We start from the raw sequence: 15,002 nt of genomic DNA, 5'->3' as shown, positions 1-15,002 counted from the left end.
AACTCTGATACGATGATATCTTTCAAGGCCCCAAAGTCGAAAGGCTCCAAGCGCCTCTCCCCCGCTCTATAAACGTCGTCCTTCTCAACTTCAACGCTCAATGCTCTTCTTATGAACCCCCCTCTCTGTGTCAGTCCACTGGCAGAAAGAAAGAATCTTTACTAGGAGTATTATTTTTGATACGTAAAAGAAACCAGACTAAATTGGACTATTGTGATGGAGTTAACCTTTTACTCAATAAAACCCCAAGTTTTATCCTTGAGTGATACTAGTAAGAGGTATTATTCGTCACTTTACACTTTGTCTCGTAAGAGTTGTTCATCTCTTCAGGTATCTCAGAGCTCTTCTATCCTTCCCATGAAGCAGAAATTAACCCCCAGACCTTTAAGGGTTCGCTCCGAATATGATGCTAAAGTCAATGGAGCTCTTTCTGCTGACTCTGATCCTCGTTTTCTTGACCGGGTCTGTCTCAAAATTTCTTCTCTTTTACTACTTCATTTTTTTCTTTAAATGAAATGCTTTTACTTCTGTAATGTTAGTATGTTGCGGGTTGGAGGCAAAAGTTTCAAATAGGAAGTCTTTCGAGATAAAAAGACTATTCTTTGCTCAAGAAAAAAATTGATTTTTTCAGATGAATATCATAGTTCGTTTCTCATTTTTAAAGTGGCAACGTTTAAAAATGAAAGAGGGAGACTTTCTTGTTCCTTACAGCTGATGCTGCAAAATTGGGGGTACAAAGGAGTTCATTTTATATCTAAAAATTATCACAATTGTAAATGTACGGCAAAATGAGCTTCTTTTTGTGTTTGTTTGATACTCTGCTATTCTGTCTTTCTGAATGATTATTTTCTCTGCTTTCTTCTTGGTGAAGTGAAAGATACCTGCTTCACAGTCAAATGGCTTCTCTATTTTGGGCTAGGTTATTTTAGAAACATATGTCCTTTCTATAACCCATCTCATCATGCGTTTGGCTTCTCATCAGTGTTTATTACCTGATGGAATATTTCAAACTACTAAATTAGCATTACTTGGTCTCTGAGTAAGGTTGGCTTTGAAAACTAACGACTTAGGAGTGCTTAAACCTCATGCTGCCAATTCATCTTGACAAAGTATAGATGTAAACTGTTGCTGCACTATGTGGATTAATGACGGCTTGGTGCTAACTTGATTACTTAAAACATTTTTCCAGCAAAAAGCATTGGAAACAGCAATGAATGACATAAACAACTCATTTGGGAAAGGAAGTGTTACAAGACTTGGCGGTGCAGGCGGGGCCTTGGTGTATGTTCTTTTATTTCATAAACAAATCTTGATCTCACATTACCTGTACAAAGGAAGAGTCAAAATACTATGACTACTGCAAATATATAAGGATCTTGGTCTATTCCTTTGGCTGCAGTGAAACTTTTCCAAGTGGCTGCTTGACATTAGACATTGCTTTGGGTGGTGGCCTCCCCAAAGGGAGAATCGTGGAGGTCTTACATTTAGTACTTTTTTTTGCTGTTTTCCATCTAATATTGCTGTGGTAATTATTCGTGTATATGACTTATGTCAAGGATAACTGGTTACTTTCTTTTAGGGATGAAATCACTACCAAGTGTTCTTCTATGGTTATCAATATAAGTACTTATACTTGCCCAAAAAAAAATAAAAAGAAGAATCCATCACATGTAAATGACATCCACATGGATGTTGCTTCTACTTACCAAGAACATGTATGACACACCACTGCAATACAACCAGAATTTAATATAAGTATTAAGTGCAGTGTCGTGGTGACAATTGTAGAATTTCTCACATTAATTGCAGTAGAGAATGCATCCTGTATAACTTTCTATTTGGTAATTGATAGCAATTGTTGAGTCATTTCCATCTAATTAACTTAATCATTGTATTTTTGTTCTTGACATCTCTAATTATTTTGTATCTCAGATTTATGGACCGGAAAGTAGTGGAAAGACCACTCTTGCACTCCATGCAATTGCAGAAGTACAGGTACACTGTGTATCTAAATTGCTATTCTGTACGTACATGAACTATGCAGGGACAATCACAGATGTACATTCATTGCTGGTTTCTCCCTTTCCCTTTTTGGGTTGGGGTTGGGAATCAAGGCTGGAAAAGGCGAGTCATTTTACTATTTTCATATCTGAAGTGCCAGTTTAGTGAACTGGAAAACAATACAAGATTAAACAGCTGCTCAAAAAATCAAGTAGAGTGATTTAGTTGCCCTTGGAAGGTAGCTCTGGGGATGATTTTATTAGGTCATATTTCTATGTTGGGTTCTTTTCTGCCTTACGACCAAATGAAGTTATTTTGAAATTGAATATGCAGAAGCTAGGCGGTAATGCAATGCTTGTCGATGCTGAGCATGTTTTTGATCCAGCTTACTCAAAGGCATTGGGGGTAGATGTAGAAAATTTGATTGTCTGCCAACCTGATAATGGAGAGATGGCTCTAGAGAGTAATTTCTTTCCCTTGTTAACATTGGAAGAATGAAAACCTTTGCGAACATTTTCTGATGATTGAGCTTCAGCTGTGGAGATGCACTTACTTTAGTTGAAATATGTCTTGTCTCAGTTGCGGATCGCATGTGTAGATCTGGTGCTGTGGATCTCATTTGCATTGATTCAGTGTCAGCTCTTACCCCACGAGCTGAAATAGAAGTGAGAAACATGCTTCTCTTTTCAACTTTAGAACCTGATAATTTGTCACCAATGCCTTCTACTTAGTTCATTCTTCTCTGCATAGGGAGAAATTGGAATGCAACAAATGGGTTTGCAGGCAAGGCTTATGAGTCAAGCTTTGCGTAAAATGTCAGGCAATGCTTCAAAAGCTGGATGTACTCTTATTTTCCTGAATCAAATAAGATACAAGGTATTTCCTTTTCTTTATCCAAAAAGTTTAGGAGGTGGGGATGCTATCCCATTCCATAGCTACAGCACTTCACCGGGTTTGAGTATTACATCTCACCTTGATGTTTTCCTGACTTTCAGTAACCTTGGTCATAGACCTGGGATGATGGGGACCACCACAACTGCTGTCTTCTAGATAATTCATATAGTTGTTATCAGTATGGATAGCTGTTTTTCTCAAAGTTTAGGCATCCGTAGTATTACAAGCACCTAAAATATCCGTATCACTGGTTAATTCTAGTTCAGTTTCATATAGTGCTGCACTCATTATTTATTTGCAATCAGCATTTTGATTTATTCTGTGCATCTCCATTTTATCATCTCTTCTTGGTTTAATCAGATTGGTGTATACTATGGAAACCCTGAAGTCACTAGTGGAGGGATTGCTTTGAAGTTCTTTGCATCAGTTCGACTTGAGATACGGCCTATTGGGAAGATAAAGTCTGTAAGCACAAAATCTATTCAACTGATTTGTGCATTATCCTTGTCTATTCCAGTTCTTTCTGACTTATTGTTGCAGGTCAAGGGAGATGAAGAGATTGGTCTTAAGGTTCGTGTACGAGTTCAAAAGAGTAAGGTGAATATTTTTTGTTCTATTGCCTTAATCGAAGTGCATAATATTTGCTGTTGGATAAATGTCCTTCATAAGCCAGCGTTAGCATGATTTGCAGTTCTGCTGATTTGAGTAAAATCTTTGTATTCAGATTATATGTTTACATTCTCGCAATTAAGTTTGTTAGAGAACTGATAAACTTCGGAGTTGGAAAAGTTTGTTCGAATTTTGGTCCTCCATATGGTTGTAATGTGTGCTTGGTTATGGAACTTAAAGTTATAATGTAGCTAAGGAATGATGCTTTACTTGGTTTAACATGTAGCTAAGGCATAGTGCTTTACTTATGTTCAACCTGCTTAATTTCTTCTCGAGGTAATATTGACAATTGAAATAGTTTTCCGAATCTATATGAACTGCCGCATTGCTCAGGATTTCCAGCTCTGAAATGTGCTTGTCATTTAGCTGAGTAGTCATTTTTGTAGGTTTCGAGGCCTTACAAGCAAGCTGAATTTGAAATCATATTCGGAGAGGGTGTTAGCAAGTTGGTATGCCTTGCAGCACACTGCACTTAAATTATATGTGTAAGATTTTCTCTTCCTTCTGATCTTCAATTTATCTGCAGGGTTGTGTTTTGGATTGTGCTGAAATAATGGATATTGTGCTAAAGAAGGGCTCATGGTATAGCTATGCGGATCAGAGGTATGTACTTTGCATCCATCAAGGGCATCACTTCTGCAAAAATTTTTTTTTTGGGGGGGGGGGGTGTATTCTTGCATGAATTTTGCTGTCTCTAAGTGCCATAGGAACAAAAGTCTTTTCTAGTATCTGCGTTTTATGTCTACTCTGACATTCTGGCAATTGATTTCTGTTTGAGTTCTAGATAGGCTGGATAGGTGGTATATGATCAATCACGGCAGATCCATTGCTTATTTTTTCATGGTGTTGCGATGATGCATTTTAGATGTATGCATTACATGATTGCTTTTAATGATCCCTTCTGTTTCTTTACTGGCTAGAGTATATATTTTGGGACATCCTACTATCTTGGTTAGAAAAGTCTGGAAGTTTTGAATTCAATTAAAAGCAGTGTAGTGACTCTTTCTGTCACCATATTCGATGCCTATCATTTACTAGATAGCACTATGGTCCGCCAATCTTACTAATAGTTTTAGTAATATAGTGGGTAGACTTTGACATTTAGTGAGATCACCTTCTGGCCCTTCAATTCTCATCTTGAAGTTGGCTGTCAGCTCATGTTAGTCTTTAGGACAATCAGATTATCAGATTTAAACATATACCGTGTTTTTGTTATTGTTTTCAACTGTGTCTTGTACAATGGTTTCAATAGTACTGTATCAGTAAGCGCTTGGGCTCAATATTGAGCTCAGTTTGTCTGATTTTGAGTGCATTAAAGTTTTGCATTCTCAAAGAGCTTAACTGGATCTTGTTATTTAACGGGCTTCATTTTTGTATTGTGGCTCACCGCAATTTTCTGTTCTATAATTAACGAAGGTTGGGGCAAGGAAGAGACAGAGCATTACAGTACTTAAAAGAAAACCCCTTACTGAGTGAAGAAGTAGAGAAGGTGATGTACTCTCCTCACACAATGTGGATATTATTCTGGAGAAAAGTGCAGATTATTCAAAATGTCTAATCAAACAATGTATTGGTTTATTGTTACGCTTGAGTGCTATGTCAAGTAATAAAACTTAAAAAGCGTTTGTAGTATTTATTAGCTCATAAGATGAAATAGATATACAAATATATGGGATGTTGTGCCTAAGATGATTGTTTCCCTGTTTGGGCTTTGCGGCAGTAATATGATGAACAATAAAAAGTAAACAGCACTGCAGATCATCATTTGTCCATGCAAAATGAAAAGGGAAGCAGCTTTATAACTTTTTCTTGCAGAGAGCAAGGATGCACCAGCTTGGATTGGGAGTTGATCTAATGACCTTGCTTTCACAATAAAGCCTATTCAATATCAGCCTTGCCTTTGGGTCTAAATGAACCTAAAAATTGCCAATGCACATTTCCTTTTGAGCTTCTAAGGATACCATTATTTGTATCCATTTTCCATGCATTTATTAGAACTCTGATGTTATGAACTTTCATTTTTCGAGTGCAGATGGTTCGCTCTGCCATGGCAGAGGGAGTTGGACACGTAGGCTCATCTTACATGAAATTGACACCTCCACAGCATGAAGATGAAGATATTTTCCATGAGATGCAACGACAATGATGAAATGCTTCACGTTACTGAGATCTGGATGATTGGATGGAAGAATTGAGAGCATAGGTTACATTGTTCCATGACAAAACAATGTGAATTGGTGCGGTTCACGTCAGTCGGTAAAGGCTTACAGGTGACGGGGAGAGTAACAACTTGGAGTTCATGCTCATATGAGATTTGTTTGACAATGTAGACGTATTTTGTCATCAATTTTGGGGAAGAACAAGTTCATTTAGTTTAGTACCCTAATGAGGAATGTACAGTTTACTGGGACTTGGAGGGCATTGAGGGGGTGCTGGGAGGGTTACATGTTGTAATATTCATATCCTCTTTCCAAAGACAGTTTGAACATTCGCATAAAATTTTTAATGATATTGAGTGAGCAAGTTTTCTTTACAGTCTCGTCTTCCTTCTACCCTCATTGGAGTTTGGAAATGCATTGAGCTGTTGTTGTGTTATATAATCCCTATATGCAACTGAATGGAGCAATGAGAAGAGGGCCTAACGAAATTGCGGCAAGAGATCATTTAGATTTTATGTCAATCATTAATCAAAAGTTGGTAAACTCAGCTGAAGTATGCCATCTGAACCAATTAGGAAAAGATGCTAATCACACATCAGAAATATCATGGTAAAAAAAAGTATGCTTACATTTAACATGACACAAGCTGAAAACGAGTTTTGATCCCACAAAATATATGATCCATGTTTTTGGGAACAATTCCTGGATACAAGCTATAATGTCACATGGATTACAGGGGCAATTGTCTACTGTACCAAAGCACTGGTGTTGTAAACCAGTAGAGCACCTCCTGCCAGAATGCCAGCCAGGGTAACTGCCCAGATTGCCAGGCCAGTGCTACCTGTATTATATTTCAAAATGGATCATCACATCTCATCATCAGAATATTCTTTGTTTTTCCAAAGAAAGGGAAGAGGATCAATGAGGATTAAGAAGGGGAATGATCATAATATGTTCTTGTCTACGAGGTTATAATAAATTCTCAAAAATCAAGAGTCGTATTCTCTACTCTCCTCCACCTCCTTCACTATAGGATTCATGTAAAATTGGTAGCTAATCTTACCGCCAACATAGACGTCACCGCTTGGAGACCAGTCCTTCGTGTCGTAGATTGGACTGCATTTTGTTCAAACGTAAAACATGTTAGTATCTCTATAGTGAAATATCGTGGTTGGATAAACTAGTTGTTTGTTATTAAAAAGAAAGAAAAAAACAACAACAATTAAATCGTTAGTATCATCATAAACGCGTTTTTCAATCACTTTTTTATCTTACATCATCATATGCCAAGAAATTTGACCCTCACCTGTATCCGTCAACATTGGCACCATACTTGTCAACAAATTGGTAAACGCCCTTTCCCTGAACAAATGCCCGAATATCAAATCAAAGGAAGAGATGCATATGCAGGTTGTAAAGAAGGACAGACCACTGATTTTTAGACCAGTTAGTAATAATAATAATGTTTACCTTTCCTTTCCTGCCAGAAGCATCGAGTCCATCCCTCAAAGTCATACCTCCGCTAATTCCTATTATTATAACATTCCGAATACCATCTCAATCAACCACTTGACATAATAATGATGAAACCATTTGTTCAGAAACAATTACACTACTGTTTACTATCTTTTCGTGAAGCAACTAGAGGGGGCTTGTAGTAATTCTTTAATCGCCTGATTCAGTTGTAGTGAGATTAAGACTGACCATAAGGTGTGTCGGTCTTGATCTTCCTGCCTTTGGCTTGCACTCGGAAAGCTGAGGTTCTTGCAAGTGAAGGGAGGCCTCTAACTGCTGATTTCTCAGCTGTGAAAACAGCGGGCTTAAGGCTCAACGAACTCATCACTGTGGTTGCCATTTCTTTTGCTGCTGCTGCTGCTGCCGCCTCTGCCTATAAATTCCTTACAAGTTATGACAAGATCTCTCCTGCCTTCAAGCGCAAGAGTTGGCTGAAATATGCGCTTGTGGAAGAATCTTGCTGGCTTTGGTGATTGCTATGTTCACACGTGGCATAGCTCTTATGGATTGGTTTTGGATATGGCATTACAGCATTATCAAAATGGAAGCCCTCTGCACCAACCAAAAAAAAAAAAATCTATATATATATATATATATGTGTGTGTGTGTCTATATACATATATAATTCAAAAATTGAGGTGTCTCTTTCAATGTGTTCACTTCCAAAGTACACAGCAACCACCAGATTTGTCAATCAGCCATTGGTTGTCGGAAAGATTATTATGTTACTTCCAACTGGAAGGATCGGAAAAAGAAAATTAATGTTTTGCATTTTTCCTAATTTTCAGTTATCTTTCTAGTTTAAACCCAGAATACAGAACAAAAAATCAGCAATATTTACCCAAAAATCCATTTATTGACTATTACAACAAGAGTACGGGAATTACTGCTGCTGATCTTCTGTGGGATCAATCAGATACATGAACAATCTTTCCAATAAATATTCTTCTCCTGCCTCAGCCATATAAGACATATGTCGATGATGATGATGAGCGGAGTTTATGTTGTTATTGCAACAGCCAGTCAAGTCATGTTTAACTCACAAGGAACCGAGCAGTTCAGTAAACTTTGCAGCCGCAGCTATGCCACTCAGTATTGCACCTTCAACGTTAGGGCTAACACAGAAGTCACCGCACACTGCTAATCTCCTGTTTCCGTTCCAGAGACACTTCTCCTCTGCTGCTATGCTTTTTGCAGGAAATGCACTTCCCCTGTCAAGTAATAGCACGCAGCCACTCTTGGAATGTAAACATTCTGATGAGAAGTAGAAACAAAACAAACTAAAATATGCTTATTTTTCGTCAATCGGGTCAATGGAGTAATCCCAGAACATTCACACTCCCAACAACCATTTGATCACTCACACGGATTTTAATTAATGCATCTAAAAGAGAAGTTTCCCTTCCCTCCTGAAAGGTCACATAAAGAGATCTCAAAATCTATGCCATTGCAAGAAATACGAGTTTGGAGCAGTTACTACGACTAGATTAGACGCATCAAAATCATTTTCTCCGCCCGCTAGGGAGAAAAATTACTAAGTGCATTGCACACATTATAGCCTGTATTCAAAATTTTGCCTCTGAAGACATCATCTCAAGTTTTTTTAAAAAAAATAAACTGAAAGAACAAGATCTCCTGTTCAAATCCATAAATTTTTTTTTTTTTGGGTAGCAAAAAGTGAAAAGACAAATTTACCTTTAATTTAAACATTATTCTGCTCGTTTTGAAAAGAGGGGAGTGAGATTGCAGCCACATGCCATATCTTATGCAGCAAAAGCTGCCATTTTTTAAAAAAAAAAAAAAAAATCATCAATTTAAAATTGAGTTTGAATACCAACCATCGGTGAGCTTTCTTGAAAAACAGCTGAGATATATCAAGTCCAGTGCCTTTAAATTCTTGAACAAGTTCTTCAGCTACTTTTGCTAGTATTGCATTAGTAGGCCTTTGAAGCCCTGTTTGAGCAATGATGTTCTCTGCATACTGTGCTGTTGAATGCAGCACCCAACGTTCACTTCATATAAAGACAGAATGAAAGAGAAAGAAAACGTTAAAAGCACAGTAGTAATGGATTTTGAAACTCAATCACTGTTATATTCGTAATCTTCTCACATTTAAACTCACACGTACCTAGTGATTGAACGCCCAGGCTTGCTACTGTCACAAAAAGCCCAGCTTAAGTTTTCTGAATTCTTGAATGAAAAGCCCTTAACTGGAATCTGAAAGTCAGTAGAGAAAACGATCAATGATCCAGAAGTTATAAATAAGTTCCAGCAGATATGGTAGGTTTGGACTTGTGAAATGTTCTAATAGGAGTCGAACCAGACAAAAAGAATAGGGGAAGAGGACAAATAAATATTTGTATTGCATCAGCAAAAGCCTGAAGAATACCATCAAGGCGGAAAAGAAATTCTCACCGATTGCAAAGGCCGTTCAAATGCCAGCATCAGAGCAAAGCATGAAACAACAGGAATTTCTTTGACCTTCCAAGCTATTTCTGGTACCATGCTCAAGTCTTAGAAGGTAAGGGAGAGAATAGAGGGGAAAGGTCAAAGTATTTGGTTAATCTTTGACAGAAAACTACCTTCCAGTTAAAGCAGACATTTTATCTAGGGAAAAAATCACAAACACAAAGCACCCACATGTAAATAGAAATGACATGCATAATGCAACCAATGGAAAGTTTAAATAGCCACAACGCAACCATCATTCAACAAATAAGGTGTAATGAGCTAGTTGAACCCTGCTAGACACAAAATTCCCAGGCTAAAAACCAACAAAACTTCAAATTAGTCAACTAAGTGGAAACCACAGATTAGCTTGATAGTCTACCAATAATAAAATTGAAGATTCAGGAATGTATAACATATATCTTAAGGAAAAATTCTAGACTTTCCTTTCCTTGATGCCTAGTAATAGCACAATGTAGTTAAACGTTCCAAGCATCAGAATACAACGCATACATTACATTTTGGGAACAAAGTATGTTTAATTATATATAATTTGTAAGGCATCAAGTACATGAAATATCAACGCCATCAGAAGACATCGAATAGGTTATATCACCAATTTTTCTGGATCTAATTAGAACAACAAATTCACTGAAGGAATATAAATTTCGCTTTACAGTCTACAGTACTTAAAGAAAACGGAGTCAGTAAAGTAAAAGAAAAACTACTCTGCTCCTAACTCTATGCTGTTTTCTATTATTTTTTTCTCTTTGACAATTGAATTGAGTCACTACTTGATGTTCAATGAGAAGTTCATCATAATTAGAGAAACAAGAAAACAAAAAGCATCACAAAAAAAGAATCATAAGACATTTTGACAAGTACGTTCACACATTATTACCAACAACATTTGGTTCAATACATACCTTAAATCATGAAATATGTTTAACTAAAAGGAGGAAGACATACCTAAAGGAGGTTTTCTTCCAGTTGCTGTTGTGAATCTGGAAGAAAACATATTCTTATCTGATGTCACCACTCCCTTAAATTGACCAAGATCTTGTCCATCCAAACTGGTCAATGACCACAAATCCTCATACTCTAACCATTCAACCTTCCCAACACCCAATCCAAAACAACTCCTCACTCCTACACATTAAGTCTGTTCAGTTTGAAACAAAATGATTTACTTTTTTAGTTAATGTCATTTTTTTTTTTGACAAGTATAGTATTTCAGTATGAAACAAGTTGCATCTTATCCATTACCAGGTTCTGAGGATAAAGCTCGGCAGATGGAGTTCATTCCTGGGATTCCAACATATTTCTGATTTGATTCTTCCTACATTAAACTAAAAGATTTAAGAACATTAATTTTTGAGCTATGATAACAGGACTTTTACTTCCTAGGCATTCATGCAATCTGCAACTGTATGAAGTTTAGATGGATACACAAGAAGTTAATAATCACAATGCCTCAAGCTTGTAAATGCTTGCAATTCGCGATAAGAAATTTACACAGCCTATGAGTTTGATGATGTAAAAACCCTAGGGAAAAAATGATCTTAATGTGACTAATCAAAGAAGGAAAATTTAAAGAAATACTTGTACTGAAAACCACATTGGAGAAATGAGCGAATCAGCAGAGGGTACTCCAGATCACTACTTTATGTAGTTTGAAGTATTCTGGGAGGATTTATATAGGATCTTAATTAAAAAAAAACCAGTTCCTAAAGACTTGATTCCCTGGGCAAGAGATATGTCAATTATGTGGTGTTCTTCTATCATGTTGACATTTAGTTAGCTAAAACATGCACTCACGTGAGAAAAAACAAAGACTAGATCAACTCCAATGTTTAGCTCACATGTTAATATTGTCTTAATTAAATAAATCCAACAACAACAATCATAGAGAGCCAGAGAACACAATTATATGAAACACATTTAATAAAGACAATACAAATGCAGATAAAGTATATGTTGAAGAAATAGACAAGTGCAGATAAAGTGGTCTCGGGAAGCACAATAGGAAAGTGATTAAACAGAGTGAGAGACCTCATTGCTAACGAGAAATTTCTTGGAAGTGCAATCAAAAGATCCAAACTTTTCATTCCAGGGAGCAACAAAGCCTCTCGATTCCCAGTCCTGAACAAGACCCACGACCTCAGGATTGGTGACAGTGAAGTAAGGAGCACCATGGTCGAATAATAGCTCCCTCCCATCTTCGGCCGTTTCTCTATCGGGTGTTGATAATTGACCCATCACCCGAAAAAAAAAAAAAAACACTTCTTGTTTTATGTGAAGTAAAACATTACATTTGCTAATGGAAAGCAATGGATGGTGGTAAGAAAGGAAAAAAAATATATATATATATATATAATTCCACCTTCTTTGAGACATTCGGCCACCTGGGCCTCTACCAGACTCGAAAATGGTGACTGAAATTCCATTCTTGGCCAGCGCCGATGCACATACCGCACCTGAGACTGCAAGACATCTATCCACTTACTTCTGAATTCAACAATTATTACACTAATTCAATGCAAATTAGTAGTGCAAAAAAAGAAAAGAAAAGAAGCATGTTTTATTGGTTAGTAGCGTAGTAGGCTAGTGATTTCAATATGGAAGAGAGGAGGGGAGATGCCTACTTCCGCTTCCGATGACAGCAACCTTGGTAGCAACACTGGGACTAGTGGTCATAACGGCAAGCCAGGAGCCGGTGTTGTTCCAGTAACAGGAGGATCGTAGCAGCCTCTTCTACACCCACGTGTCTACTTATACACCTTAATACACTCACTCACATCTTAAAAGCAAATTTATTACGAGGATTGAGTGTACTTGGACTGTAAATTATTTCGATTAGTTTCTGAAAAAAGTACTATAATGTGATGTATTGAAAAGTAAGGGGAGTACCGTGCATCGCGCGGCGTTTGGTCACTGTGGTAGAGATAATTTTTTATTGAACAAATAATAATACATTTCAAAAAAGAAAAAACATCAAATATGATAAAACTAATGATAGTGTACACAGTTGTACACTTTATTTTATCAATGCTTTTACAATTTTATAATTTCTAAAAGATCCTTACCAATGTCAGTTGAAAATTACCCAAGTTGTTTCAAATAAATGAATATCCTTCAATTGTTAGTTATAACAACGTGTTAATAAGTTTTGTGTTAATTGCATAATAAAAGCCACATTTCAATTAAATGTGTCTATAACACTATTTTAATAATTATACTAACATATAAATTTATATGAGTTATACTCGATGCAAAAACAGTTGCAAAATAATTTCATATTTCAGAAATATCCAAATGTTTCCATAATTCAAAACTTTTAAATGTATCAAAATGAAGGTATTTTGGTAAATATACCTAAACACGTGTTGCTCTCAATTGTACAAAAAGTTAAAAAAAAACTACACAATATTCTACATTCTCAAAAAATTCCTATGAATGCCGTTGAAATTCAAACCTATTTCGACCACAACTCATTCTTATATAATATAAGGAAATAATTAAAAAAATTGTGTTGATACTGTAATCAAAATTAATTTTGACAAACAAATCCACTATCGCCCATGTCTCTTTTTTTTTCCCCCTTTATTTGTGGGTTCATCTACTTGACACCTTGAAAAAGGCACCTCTTGGTTGGTGCTGTTAGTAATAATGATATATGTATATTGACTTCCTTCTCTTGCTATTTGTTTATTTATTTATAGATCAATACAGTCTTAATTATCTATTAGTTATGAATCAAGAAATTTATTTCTTATTTAGGTTACTGATGTAGTGATGTTACAGACTTTAATTACTATTCGTCCAGAAGCTTAACGACCATTCTTTGGTTAATTGCCGTGAAAAAAAGAATCTTCCTAATTCAACATGACAACAACGTCAGTTTATTTGCAGCTTGGAACATGAAATGGAGTTTTCACACCATATTATTCTTATTTTTCAAATGATCAAGTCTACCAGTCAAAAAAGTTGTGTCTCTATTTAATAATTATCCTTATCAGGGTGACCAAATTATTTTGAAAATGTCTTTACACACCAAAACCAAAAAAAACAAAAAACACGCGCTGCGCGCACACACACAATAATTGTTGACTTATCTGCATGTCATTTCTAATAAAAAATGTGACGGAGGGAGTAATTTTGATTTTCTACGGAACTAGAGGAATGTTTACTTGGCATCCCATTCACTTATCATTCCAATTTGCTGAAATCTCTCTATTTAAATTGTTAACATTCAAGTTTCGTTTCGTTCCGTCCCCCAACAGTTCAGTCGGTCACGCTTTTCTCTTTAGGGGCGTTGTCCGGCCTTGAGCAACCAAGATTCGAGTTTGCCTGGAGTTACCGTGTTCGGAGTGGAGTGGGACCTCCTCTCTCGGACCGCAGGGAATTAGTCGGGCCCCGTAAGAATTGACCCGGACACCCTTGCGTCGAAAAAAAAAAGAAAAGTTCCGTTCCTCTTTTTCACACTTAGCAGTTAGCAGTGACCTTAAAATAATTTGACCAAAATGAAAATGCCTCGTCCAACTCCAAAGATGTACAATATTTATTGGTGACTAAATAAAAAACACAAACTGGGATTTATTCGAAATTCCGATGGATTTAGCATGTCTTGCCGCTCATTCTGGGCTGTAAATTCCATTATTGACAGAAAGAAATAGAGTGCTTTCCCCGCGATCTTACAGGTCTCATGCAGCTCTCTTTTTTTTTTTTTTTTCTTTCTTTTCTGGGCCATGCTTTCCTGCCAGAAATTTCCGTGACACCTCATAGGGCTGCGAATTCAATATCTGTCTGCCATCCCGGTCAACTGTGATCCGTACCTTTTCCCTTTCATAACTCACAGTTTTTTGTATGAGTGTTTCGATAAATGGACTCTGCGAAGACACTTCAAAAGCCGGCAACTTTTGAAGTGCTCCGCAGCACTTAACTACTAAACCCCCCAAACCCCCCCAAGCGATGTGGGAACTTAACCCCAAGTGATCCGTACCTTTTCCCATTGAAACTTTTCTTAAATGTCCACCTCCTGGAACGTGACGAAATGGCCACGTATACGGAGGGGCAAACGGGGCCGCCTCGTGTGTATTGTCATTTTTCTACAATTTTTTTTAACATATTTTTTTAATTCTTTTTTTTTTTTTATCTCCCATGCATCAAAATCACTGCAATATGTTTTTATATTAAAACTTCAAAAAATTGCATTTCAAACGGACATCTTTTATCTTATCTTTCCTCTTTTCTTTTGTAATCTGCCTGCCTCCTTTAAACTATCTATTTTGCTGGATGATTTGAGAATGCTGTAAT

The 15,002-nt window shown here is 36.7% G+C and overlaps 3 protein-coding genes across 10 annotated transcripts; 1 reads left to right on the top strand and 2 right to left on the bottom strand.

Moving 5' to 3' along the window:
• The first annotated feature begins 216 nt into the window (after positions 1–216).
• Positions 217–6,099, top strand: LOC113743530 (DNA repair protein recA homolog 1, chloroplastic-like). Of its 5 annotated transcripts, none has more exons than XR_003461122.2 (13): positions 217–462; positions 1,190–1,281; positions 1,400–1,475; positions 1,933–2,124; positions 2,335–2,464; positions 2,581–2,666; positions 2,752–2,877; positions 3,256–3,356; positions 3,436–3,492; positions 3,951–4,013; positions 4,091–4,167; positions 4,981–5,053; positions 5,597–5,715. XR_003461122.2 is itself a non-coding variant. In XM_027271575.2 (13 exons), exons 1-13 carry the CDS (start codon positions 217–219, stop codon positions 5,708–5,710), a joined length of 1,308 nt encoding a protein of 435 aa, XP_027127376.1. In that variant the 3' UTR covers positions 5,711–6,099. The 5 variants fall into 5 exon arrangements, 4 of the variants coding, with proteins under 4 accessions (XP_027127376.1, XP_027127375.1, XP_071905522.1 ...); XM_027271575.2 differs by having other exon boundaries at positions 1,933–1,995; positions 3,256–3,360; positions 5,597–6,099; XM_027271574.2 differs by having other exon boundaries at positions 3,256–3,360; positions 5,597–6,099.
• Positions 6,100–6,294: 195 nt separating this feature from the next.
• Positions 6,295–7,669, bottom strand: LOC113743532 (photosystem II 10 kDa polypeptide, chloroplastic-like). The gene is made up of 5 exons (XM_027271580.2): positions 7,428–7,669; positions 7,194–7,252; positions 7,030–7,085; positions 6,787–6,839; positions 6,295–6,564 (listed from the first exon to the last, which is right to left on the bottom strand). The coding sequence occupies exons 1-5, from the start codon at positions 7,576–7,578 to the stop codon at positions 6,470–6,472; spliced, it is 414 nt and encodes a 137-aa protein (XP_027127381.1). The 5' UTR covers positions 7,579–7,669; the 3' UTR covers positions 6,295–6,469.
• A 316-nt stretch (positions 7,670–7,985) lies between these two features.
• On the bottom strand, positions 7,986–12,491 carry LOC113743434 (uncharacterized). 4 transcript variants are annotated; one of them, XM_027271438.2, is made up of 9 exons: positions 12,332–12,491; positions 12,070–12,169; positions 11,739–11,919; positions 10,953–11,025; positions 10,656–10,835; positions 9,654–9,751; positions 9,367–9,455; positions 9,077–9,250; positions 7,986–8,449 (listed from the first exon to the last, which is right to left on the bottom strand). In XM_027271438.2, exons 1-9 carry the CDS (start codon positions 12,381–12,383, stop codon positions 8,278–8,280), a joined length of 1,119 nt encoding a protein of 372 aa, XP_027127239.1. In that variant the 5' UTR covers positions 12,384–12,491; the 3' UTR covers positions 7,986–8,277. The 4 variants fall into 4 exon arrangements, with proteins under 4 accessions (XP_027127239.1, XP_027127240.1, XP_027127241.1 ...); XM_027271439.2 differs by having other exon boundaries at positions 9,654–9,733; XM_027271440.2 differs by having other exon boundaries at positions 12,070–12,194; positions 12,332–12,459.
• Positions 12,492–15,002: the final 2,511 nt, after the last annotated feature.

This window comes from Coffea arabica, chromosome 5e, assembly GCF_036785885.1.
Source record: "Coffea arabica cultivar ET-39 chromosome 5e, Coffea Arabica ET-39 HiFi, whole genome shotgun sequence".
NCBI classification, from domain to species: Eukaryota; Viridiplantae; Streptophyta; class Magnoliopsida; order Gentianales; family Rubiaceae; genus Coffea; species Coffea arabica.
Note: the sequence above shows the minus strand (reverse complement) of the source record. Positions and strands in the feature narration are given on the sequence as shown.